General features: G+C 38.9%; 1 protein-coding gene across 1 annotated transcript; it reads left to right on the forward strand.

The window, feature by feature from the left end:
- Positions 1–6,096: 6,096 nt before the first annotated feature.
- On the forward strand, positions 6,097–8,062 carry LOC105557114. The gene is made up of 3 exons (XM_012004280.1): positions 6,097–6,644; positions 6,785–7,361; positions 7,598–8,062. Exons 1-3 carry the CDS (start codon positions 6,097–6,099, stop codon positions 8,060–8,062), a joined length of 1,590 nt encoding a protein of 529 aa, XP_011859670.1.
- Positions 8,063–12,083: the final 4,021 nt, after the last annotated feature.

A 12,083-nucleotide genomic window follows, 5' to 3' on the forward strand; every position in this document is an offset into this window, starting at 1 on the left:
AGTTTCCACTAACTTTGTATCCGCGTATCAAGGAGTTGAGAGAACATATTTTGCCATTTTACACGCTCATTTATAAGGGTTATCAATGGCAAAGAGATCAAGGAATTTGGTTGAATGGTCCCTTTGAATATCTTGATGTTCAATATATAGAGAACAAACTTAATCAATACCTAATAAATTTTAACACAATGAATAAACAATATAAGACAAGAATTAAGATGCAACACGCGATTAATTATCCATACAGGTAAAATATTACAATTTAGCAATTTTTTTCCTTGTAAATTTTTTTAATAACTTAATCTTGATTTTGTCAACCATGTAAGTCATGTTAATGTTTAACAATATTATGGTTTATCATAAACGTTAATTTAATAACTTATAATTATATTGCAGGGTTGGGAAAGTTACTTTATGAAAGTATCTTATGATAGTTACAGTTACTCCAAAAGTAACGAATCGTTATTTTACAGCTACTTTCTGGCAATGTAAATAAAAATATCAAATTGGCATTTAGAGACAGTTTCACAAACATCGGTTAACTGTTAATCAAAGTTTAATAAACTCCCTATCTATCCCTAGCTTATTATCTAAGAAGAGACAGAGAATCAATTAACCTTCGGTTAGCAGTTAATCGACGTTTGTAAAACTGGTCATTAGTGATAAAACTTTAATGTTATACAGGTAAAAGAATGAAATCACTTGAATATGCTTTCTAAATACACTGATAAATTTATTATTTATACAATGTAGGGGATTGTTAAGATTTTTATTCGTTACAAGTTTCTTTACAAGCGCAAGCACGCGCCATATTCGCTCGCTCTACCTCTATCTCTATCTATCTTCACTCGCTCCTTTCCCCCGCCCCGCTACTTGTTTATCTCCATGGCAACCTGCATGTGCACGAGACGCGCGTATTACAAAAGCGTCCGGCGCGCTACAGTTCGGCCATTCTGATAAGGGTTTGATCCCTCAAACTTAATTTGTTAACGACTAGTGATTTTTAAATTAAACGAATAAAATTAAACTTAAATTTGTACTGTAGCCGGTGATTGTTAAACTAAAAATAAAATTAAACCAAACTAAAATAAACATATAGTGCATCGCGACATGGCCGATCATCAGAGTCAGCGAAGCGTGAACAAACAGTCTCCTCACGGGTTTCGGCGCTAGCCCAAGGACACATGTTACTATAAACGTCCCATGTGCCGCAATAAGGTCGCTGAGTATTCTGACAACCTGGGGGATCGGAAATGATATACCGATTGTTTCGCAGTATTTTAGAGATTGCATATGGACCACGAAATTGCGGGATCAGCTTTTTATTAACTCCGGGAGTGCTGTCAAAATTACGAATCATGACGAGGTCGTCTTCCTTGTATGTTTTGGGCGTTTTGTGTCGACGGTCGTAGTCTTTCTTCTGGCGTTGTTGAGATAGACGGTTACAGTTGGCTGCCTGATCACGAGCTGCGTCCAAATCTCTAGTTTGCGGATTCACCGCTGTTTCCATGAAATCCTTGAGGTGATCCGAATAAGGGCCACGTTGGTCCAAAACCAGTTGACTTGGACTCTTTCCAACGGATCGGTTAACGGTGTTATTGATGGCGTACTCTATTTCGGGTAATATCTTGTACCACTGAGGACCCTCTTTATTATTTGACAATTTGGCGATACAAGGGGCTATAATCCTGTTAAAGCGTTCGGCTTGCCCATTGGCCTGAGATGACCCTACAGCAATCTTGATGTGACGTACACTCTGGGTCTCGAGGAAATCCTCAAAGTCGCGTGAGGTGAATGCGCTGCCACGGTCAGAAATAATTACCTTGGGCCGGTTGTAACAATGGAAGAACTGCAACAGACAACCAATAGTTTCCTTTGCATTGATAGTCTTACAATTAGTGGCGAACAGTCTGACGAACTTGGAGAAGGTATCCACGACCAATAAGATATACTTCTTTACCGATACTCGATTGTCGACCGGTCCAAAGTGGTCAATGTGGATAGTTTCAAATGGAAGAGTTCCCTTTGGGATTGGATATAAATATCCCTCGGATTTGCCACTTGTTGGTGAATAAGATATGCATTTCAAGCAGTATCGTACGGGGTGACCTTCTATTGGACACGTAACGATTGGACACCGCTCGATTGGACACCAAAATCATTGGACACCGCATTATTGGACACAAGCATTATTGGATACCGCATTATCGGACACAAGCATTATTGGACACCGCATTATTGGACACCGCATTTTTCTACACCGCATTATTGGACATAAGCATTGCAAGATTGGACACTGCATTTTCGGACACCGCATTATTGGACACCGCATTATTGGACACCGCATTATTGGACACCGCATTTTTGGACATCGCATTTTTGTACACCGCATTATTGAACACAAGCATTGCAAGATTGGACACTGCATTGGGATTGTCCTGATTGCACACATAACCGATCGGACACGGCAATATTTCTCGATCGGACACAGGCTCGATCGGACACAGGCCCGATCGGACACGGACTCGATCGGACGCAGGCCCGATCGGACACATTTTGTATCGGGTTTGCGTATTTCTGTAAAGCACAATATTCTTGTGGGTGTATGGACTTACAAATGATGGAAAATTATCTGCTTTACAGAACAGTTAACCCGGGTTAAATATACATATATAAATATCCCGACCCATCTAGAGTCACAGTTTGCCTTAAATTTCATGTTATAAATAAATGCGGTGTCCAATAATGCTTGTCTCCGATAATGCGGTGTCCATTAATGCTTGTGTCCAATAATGCGGTGTCCAATGATTTCGGTGTCCAATAATGTGTGTCCAATAGTGCGTGTCCAATCGAGCGGTGTCCAATCGTTACGTGTCCAAACGGGATACGCCCTATCGTACGTGCTCTTCACATTTCTCACGGATACGAGGAAACCAGTACGTCCGCCGAATAACATCGATCATCTTACCAGATCCCATATGGCCCATCTCGTTGTGGTAGCGAAATAAGACGTGTCACTCCATTTGCTCAGGTACTAGGAACAACAGGTATCCGCCGTGCTTTTTGTAAACCAAACCATTTCGCAACTCGTACTGTCGATCCTCTTCTGATTCAAGTCTTTGTGCAATTGCCTTAATTTTTGGATCCTGGCACTGCAATACCGTGAGGTTCCACTCAAATGGATTATCCTCGATTGTCAAAACTCCAAAAGACCTGCTCAATGCATCCACATGGGCCATTTTAGAACCCGATCGATGTACTACCCGAAAATCAAAGTTCTGGAGTTCAAGGCTCCATCTCGCTATGCGAGCATTTATATCACGCTTCTCCAACGTCTGAGTGACCGCACTACAATCGGACACAATCAAAAAAGGTATATCTTGTAAATAAATGCGAAATCTACGCAATGCATATACAAGAACCAATGTTTCTAGTTCGAAACTATGGTATCGCGCTTCAACGTCGATGGTTCTGCGGCTGAAATAAAACACCGGATGCATCTTGTTGTCGCTTTGTCTTTGCATCAGAATTGCTCCGAATCCTTCAGCGCTGGCGTCGCAATGCAGCTCCGTGTGAGCGTTCAGATTATACACGGCTAAAATTGGTGCTTCTATTAATTTATTCTTTAATGTTACAAATGCACTTCTCTCGCGGTCTCCAAACTCAAATACGACATCCTTTTTCAAGAGACAGTATAGCGGTCGCGCCATAAGGGAGAAGTCTTTAATAAACCTCCTGAAGTACGAAGCCAATCTGACAAAAGAGTGAACTTCTTTGATTGTCTTGGGTTCGGGGAAATTCTATACTGCTGCAATACCCATATCCGTGGGTTGAATCCCCTCTTTTGATACCTTGTATCCTAAGTATTCTATCTCTGTATACAAGAAATAGCACTTCTCCAGTTTCAGCTCGAGTTTGTTGTCGACCAACACTGTAAATACCTCTCTCAGGATATCAATATGTAACTCTAAGGTGTCGGTAGCGATCAACATGTCATCTATAAAAGCAAGAAGATTACCCGCCTTTATTTGGTTAGATAAAATTTCATTTACGAATCTCTGAAAAAACTGAGGCCCGATCTTAAGACCAAATTAGAAACTCGAACTGGCCCATCGGAGTTACAAGCGCTGTGTACTTGACCGATTCCGGTACCATTGCCACATGGTAGAAGCCATCTTTAAGATCGAGTAAACTGTAAAAACATTTATACCCCGTAGAGCATCTAATTGATCGTCAATCAAAGGTAGCAGATAATTATCACGCACCAAAACCTTGTTTAATGCGCGATAATCCACGCACATTCTAATATCGCCCGTTTTTTTTCGGGTCAATACTATTGGGGAAGCGTATTCCGACGCACTCTTTCTTATGATGTTTCTTTTTAACAAATCATTCAAGATCTTTTGAATTTTTTCTTTCTCTGAGAACTCCAACCGCCGCGGACCACACTGTACCGGTTTGTTGTCTTTTACAATTAAGGTGGCTTCTACTTGTACCTTCGGCATCTCTGGCCGGTTTCACATAAAAGTCGATAAAAGTATCTTCGAGCATCACGAGACACGGTAGTGTCTCGCGCCAAGTGTAAGCGTAGCTAGTACACGCGTGCGAGACCGACCGTGTAAGTTTACGCGAGTACACGAGTTGACGGGCCCTCAGATTTTCGGATCTCAACAACGGCTGATCCGACGAACTTGAGACTGCGCTTAATCGATAGCTTGGGTACGATTTGCATAATAAAAGTGTTTTTACTTTTCTCCTACGTGCCCCAGGAGTGGAGGTATTGCAATGCAATTACAATGCAAAGTCAGTTTTGTGAAATTTTGGATTAAGAAACATCTTTGTCGTCCTCGTTCTCGTTCTGGTCGTCGTCGTCGTCGACCAGACCAGCGGCCTTTTCACTTTTCTGCCGCAACGTGGCAGTGGCGTTGCTGTCGCATATCTCACGTAGCGTCTCGCGCAAAGTTTGAATAAGTTACAATTAATATTTTCTCGGTCCTTTTCTGATATAAATCAAATTGAAACTTAAACGCCATATTTTTAGGACCTGGCATGGTGGTGGCCATTATATTACTATGTGATTCATATACCGTATTATCCCACCCTGTACTGCGCGCCGTTACTATCGGACATATAACACAGATTTTGCCTAGGTGGGATCATTATCGTCAGTGAATTCACGTGTTCTAAAACTCGCAGAGCGATTTATTCAAATTATTTTAATTTAATTTTAATGCTATACTTAGTATTATAAATTTACCCTTTCCCCTATTGAATTAAAATTCTTATTGCGAAAACTATTATCCCAGCCAGGATTCGAACCTGGGACCTTTCAATCCGTGACGGGCATCTTAGCCAGCTCGACCACCAGGGCTGTGATAATATTATTCTAAAAATGTTTTGTGCCAAGTAAAGAGTACAGCATGAGATATTACACACTACAAAAGGTGTGATATCACGTAAAAAACTTACCTTTTTAAAAAAAAGGTAAAAAAAGCACCAAGTATAAGCTCCAATTCAACCGAATATATTTTGTTACTCTATCTTTTTTGCAAAAGTATATTTTCTACAAAAATATCTTCTCTACAAAAGTAATGATATCAACAAATTGCGCCAAATATAACAACGGATATTTATACAAACTAGTTGCTTTAGTATTAGTTTTTTATTAAAAAATGTTATATTTCTTAAAAAATCAAACTAAAGATTTTATTGGAAAAAATAATGGAGTTAATAATTGTTGGGGATTATACATATATACGCACAGAAAACGAACGCAGAGCGGACAGGCAGAAGAAACGCGAATCGCGAGTCGCAACAGAATAGAGTGCGCGCGCATAGGGTACAATAGGGCGCATTAGTGCGGGTATGCACGCCAAACAAAAATTTCGTTTCATATACATATAACGTGCGTTCTTATAATCCATATTCATCAGGTTATGGGCCCAGGCCCCGCATTAATAGAACAATGTACCGTTAAAAGTAAGAGACGAGGGATCACCGGTGGCCAGAAAGTATCCACCGAAGCGCGTAAAAAGGCCCGAGAAATACTCGACGGAAAGTGAGCTAACCTACCGGCTACGTGTTCGCGCAATAAAGATGGACACGACCAACGCCATGCAGATCGAGAAGCTTGCGAGACGAGAAAACTATGCGAGCTGGAAGTTTGCCATGCAAGCATACCTACAAAGCAAGGACCTATGGGGCGGCGTGGAAGGAGACTCTGAATATACAGGCGACACGAAGAAAATGACCAAGGCGAGGGCAAAGATTATACTGTCTGTAGAGAAACAGAACTTCAGCCACATACAGGGAACGACGACGCCAAAGGAAGCGTGGACAAAATTGAGAGACACCTTCGAAGATTGCGGCCTAAGCAGGAAGGTAGGATTACTGAGGACGTTAACATCTTCCAGGTTAGAAGATTTCAGTACCGCTGAAGGTTATGTGAACCGCATATCGGACACCGCGCATCGTCTAAAGGAGCTGAATTTTGAAGTAAAAGACGAATTGATCGCGGCACTAATGCTAGCTGGCCTCCCCGATGAATATAAGCCAATGATAATGGGCCTGGAAGGCTCAGGCGTTGCTATCACGTCCGATTCCGTTAAAGTCAAAATATTGCAGGACGTAAAGGCGCCGGCAGAGTTAAGTAGTAAAAGCAAAGAAACTGCTTTTTTCTCAAAGTCAAATATAATACAAAGCCAGCCACATCGAATCATAAAGAAGCAAAGCCAAGGAAGTGTTACACATGCGGTAAGGCGGGACACTTTGCCGCTAAATGCAGGTATAAATCCAAGAAAAAGGACGACAGTGAAGGTCACACGTCCTATAGTGCTTTTGCCACACTGCAAGGCACCATCGACAAACTTGAGTGGTTCTTGGACTCCTGTGCCTCAGCACACATGACTGGCAACAAGAAGTGGCTACGCGATGCACAGGACACAAACATCGCGGTGATGACATCTAGTGGAGAGAAGCTCACGACCGCTGCAAAGGGCACAGTAACTTTGAATTTGAGCGTCAACGGAGCGGAAGCTGCCATCCCGGTACAAGAGGTTCTACACGTCCCTGATCTCACGGCCAACCTACTATCAGTGAGTAAGATCGTTGAAAAGGGGCACATCGTGACGTTCCGGAAGGAAGGCTGTACGATAAAAGACAGGACGAATAGGGTCAAGGCCACAGCATATCTCCGAGAGGGCGTATACGTGTTGGACACAAAAAAGGAGAAAGCGTTCGCAACAACAACGGAGAAAGAGGACGACATATGGCATCGCAGACTAGGTCACCTCAACAGGAAAGGCATGTCATTGTTGAAGAACGGTTTAGCAAAAGGCTTAGAGGACATTAAAATAAATTCTGTAAGTTGCGAAGCGTGCGTGAAAGGTAAGCAAGCGAGGTTACCGTTTAAAAGTAGTAATAAATGCGCGAATTGCCCATTAGAGCTCATACATTCAGATATATGCGGCCCAATGTCAGTTAATTCTATAGGCGGCGCGCGATATTCTTAACTTTTGTAGATGATCACTCTAAAAAAATGTTCGTATATTTTTTTAAAAATAAAAACAAAGCGGCTGACATTTTCTCTAAATTTAAGGTCTTAGTCGAAAACCAAACTGGCCGAAAGATAAAGGCAATACGTACCGACAATGGTAAAGAATTCATCAACAAGAAGTTCCAGGAAATCACAGAGAAATATGGAATCGTGCATCAAACTTCAGTCCCGTACTCGCCTCAACAGAACGGCCTGGCAGAAAGGGCAAACAGGACTATTGTAGAAAAGGCAAGAGCGATGCTATTGGACGCAGGACTGTCAAAGACGTACTGGGCAGAAGCTACATCTACGGCCGTGTATCTAATAAATAGATCTCCTACAAAGGCAATAACCAGAAAAACGCCTGAAGATGTATGGACCAGACGAAAACCGGATTTACGACATTTGAGATTATTTGGCAGCCCGGTATTAGCTCACATCCCAAAAGAAAAAGAGGTAAATGGGATCCAAAAGCGAAGAAGTTATTATTTATGGGATACTGCGAGAATACAAAAGGATATAGATTAATAGATCCTAGTAACCACAAGATCAGACAAATTGAAAGATACATTGTTTTGCATAAAAAATATATGCCGGCATAATGGAGGTGTTCATTAAAATAGATATGGCATCTACTAAAAGCGCCCAATGTTGAATATATTTGTTTGGTAATATAAGTCAGATAATTGGGATACTGTAAAATAATAAAAAAATTGTCCATTCGTGTGCTTTCCAATATGCACGATCTGACATTTTCCGCGGAGTTCGGGATACTTTCAAAGAAGGTTTAAATGACAACAATAATTTATCTACCAAGCGTAATGAGGGGCCGCCACAGTAAAATATCTCGTTGTGATAATATGAATTGAACCAAAGATTCACAATTTGTCGTACTACTCCTAAGGCAACACTATGTTGCCATTCTGGAGGCAAGTTTCTAATAATATCAAAATTTTTAACATCACATAGAACAGACCAACCTTGGATTCCCTTTTCCACTGTTTGTGCAGGTATGAGCGTTTCCTCGTGGGTTCGTAGACCTTCCCCAAATGCATTGTCATTTTCATCAATTGTATACACTCTTACTGTTCCTCTACCTTTTGGGACCTGTTCTCCTGGATGTTTGCAAAAACCGCAACCATATTTCCCATTAAACTGGGTACAGTTCCTTATTTCTCTTCTGGCTACTGAGTCACTAATACCTAATAGTAATTGGCATTTTTTTCGATATAATTTTCTATTATGTACAAAAAAGAATCCAAATTCCTTCAATTCGTTGCATTCTGTAACAAAAGGTATCAAATACCCATTTATGTCAGGAACATTACCAAAGCCGCAATATAAATTGCATAAGAACATTGTAACCGGACGTTATTCGGGAGCAGCTCATTTATTGTACATAATACCGGATGCATAGAATAATTAGAGTTGTTAAATATCGGTACTCCATCGATACTAAAATTGATAGAGATCATATCATCAGAAATATTTTTTTTGTAAAGTTTACCGTCAAAAATATCTTCTATTGCAAATTTTGATTCTTTTTTTCTTGTTTTTGAATATAAAATAGACTCTCCATGTCTCGAAAAGAATTCTTGTAGCTGTGAGGTTAGAGACAAATTAATAAACACATTTCCAGCTTTCCAATTTGCTTTCACATTCACTTCATTTTCACAATTTATACATCTCAAGATTCCAGTTGTAAGTTCTTCATCTATCATGTTTTCTTGCTTACCAGCATATCTTTTACATGATTTACAAAAATGATGAATTGTCATAGACGTCGACAATGTGTGTATCATTGTTTTGAATGCATATTTAGTTTGAGGTTGTTCTGGTGAATCACTCAGACTTTCAATAGCTTCTGACATATGTTCAGCTAAATCGTATGTTGAATTGCGATGTAATTTTGTGGCCAGTATAATCAAAAAGTTGAGTCTCATCAGCGTTCGGAGGCTGTAATTCATTAAGTAATTTCGATGGTAAATTACTTTCCAAAGAATTGTGACTCGTACTGTTGAAAAAATTTTCTTGTCCATATTCATCTATATTCACTTCATCTATTTTGCTCTAAAAAGGAAAATTTTTATTGAAATGCATGTGTATATTCATAATCTAATTCCGATTTTTAACAAGAAAATAAAAAATATTAACAAAGGATAAATAAGTGACTATTTTTAGTGATCACTGATTTATGTGAGAACCTCCAGTATATTCTATTTGTACATACCATCTTACAATTAGACAAAGTAGGGGAAACATTGATCGTACTGTGTTTTACATGGGATTGACTAGAATTAGTGAAGTTTATTTCACAGCCATGTGATTCACCCTGCTGCTTCTAAAAAGTTTTAAAACACAAGAATTAGTAATTTTGGATCAATGTTAAACTTAAAATACTTTTGTTTTATTTTATAAGCTGCATGTTCTTCGAAATATATTATATTTACCTGCTTTATTTTATTTTCTAATTCACGACGTAATTTACAAAGTAATATTCCTGGTCTCTTCCACCTATAGACAATAATAGTAATTAACTGTCGATACAGTAATAATATAACAAAGATCCCACACTTTTTATATGTTAAATCGGTTTAGGTAAAAGTAGCATACTTTATAACCTCCTGAAAAAAAATTTCAATGCGCTCAGATTTCTAGGAATTTAATTTTAAGGTGGTTCTTGCAGGACTTTGAAGTCACAAAAGCAACTATTAATACTAATGACAAATATGAATAATTTAGTATGTAAAAATCAGCATACATTTAAATTAATTATTCCGTAAGGTTTTTTCTCATTGAACTGTCGGTATAAACTAAAAATATCAGAGCGAAGTCACAAATTTGACTAGAGTTGGAACCATACATTTGGCAACGTCGCAATTTTAATGACAGGATGACAGCCGGTGTATCGATAGTGAATATATTCATACAACTGCCGAAAAAGATATATTATCTTTATAACATCCATTGAACCTCCATTCAACGGTGGGAGAATGGTAGGACACGCGCCTTGTGCTTATGCGTCCGCTGAAGCGCGTGCAACCATGCGACGTTGCCAAGCTGCCACTCAAGACGGCGGCCATGACTCTCGTGTCGTGTCAAAAATTGCCGAAAGTTCGTCGGAAGTTTCGCTTTATTTATGGTACGGTACGGTCAATCAGTTTGGTGTCGCGTCAGTATCTGCAGAAATGTTTATTGCATCGATTAAACAGTTTTTTATTCGTTCATCATGGCGAGAAGTATGAACGTATTCCATGAATGTGCGATCTGACCCTCCTTTCCCTATTATCAATATGTAAAATTGCCAAAGTTTGCGGACATATATCTCCGGAACCAAGCGGTAAAAAAATCCGAAATTTTTCATACACACTCTAGGAACTCTAGGTCATAATTAATCTTTCATTTGATATCATATTTTTCGAGTTATCTCGGTTTTACCTAAATGCAAGAACCACCTTAAAAGCTAAACAACTTCAAACCTACTAAAATAAAATTGAAAAATTATTACTTTTAACTTTCATGGATATAGTGTGCGTGCGTGCGTGATTCATGTAGATGTATGCATTTGTTTGTATATTTTACATAAACAGTTAAATAGATATTTTAGTAGTATTTTGGAGTTTTCTTTTAAAATTGAATTTTTACAGGGTATGAAGACATTAATATTTTTGTTCAGGAGGTTAAAAACTATGTTATGTCAAGCTTGCATCCAATTTGTCCAGTTTTACATGTAAAATGTACAGGGTCCTTTGTTAACTTTGAAAAGAGGATTTTTAAAAATATAATTCTTACTTTACTCCACTAAAAGATTTTGCGATTTTATGATATTGTGTCCTCTTGGATACGTTTGGTGTTGACAAGCCAAATAAGTATCTTTTGTAAGAGCCTCGATTTTTTGAGTTTGATGTCATCTATAGTGTTATAACGATTTTTGTAAAAATTGGTAGAAAATTATTGAATTACTTTGAGGTTAAAGCTCAAATTTATTTTGTACGTTAAATTAGAGTCTGTTTATAAAAAGGCCAGGTTTATAAAAAAAGAAAAGTTATTAAATAGTTAAATACTGTTTGTTCAATAGTTGTAGAGTCAATAAAACCAACAGATGAATAATGTATGCCGAACAGTACTTACTTTATAGAATTGAGAACTGGATTTGGAGCTATTAAGTTCTTTAGTATCCTGCCTTGGTTTGTTTGTTTGGCTCAAAATATTCAGTCCTTTTCTTTGTATATTTTCAGACCCTGAACTAGAACAATCACTTTTATGGGAATCTATCACCGGGAGTCTTCTTATTGGTAGTGGCTAAAAACAATTTTCAGTTAATTTCCATAATTAAATAAATTAATAGTAATTATGATAAAAGTGCCGAATAGGGGACCCAGCTCCTACGACCTTGACCTTCAAGGTCAAGGTCAAGGTCACCCTCCTGAGTGACCCTCAGAAGGTTTTAGCCGTCGCTCGTTGCTCGTTAAAAAGTTATTAACAAAAAATGTTTAACGATGGGTTTTAATATTTAAGTTGCAAGTGCGTTTAGCACGGCGCGGCGCGC

Source organism: Vollenhovia emeryi, unplaced genomic scaffold, assembly GCF_000949405.1.
Source record: "Vollenhovia emeryi isolate VEMERY1.0 unplaced genomic scaffold, V.emery_V1.0 DF939611.1, whole genome shotgun sequence".
In the NCBI taxonomy this organism is placed as follows: domain Eukaryota; kingdom Metazoa; phylum Arthropoda; class Insecta; order Hymenoptera; family Formicidae; genus Vollenhovia; species Vollenhovia emeryi.

Excerpts from the sequence above, each read along its gene's own strand:
- LOC105557114 (XM_012004280.1), top strand. The coding sequence starts at position 6,097 with ATGGACACGACCAACGCCATGCAGATCGAGAAGCTTGCGAGACGAGAA. Across the intron at positions 6,645-6,784 it reads GACGTAAAGGCGCCGGCAGA|GTATAAATCCAAGAAAAAGG; the intron begins GTTAAGTAGTAA and ends CGCTAAATGCAG. Across the intron at positions 7,362-7,597 it reads AGGACATTAAAATAAATTCT|GTCTTAGTCGAAAACCAAAC; the intron begins GTAAGTTGCGAA and ends TCTAAATTTAAG.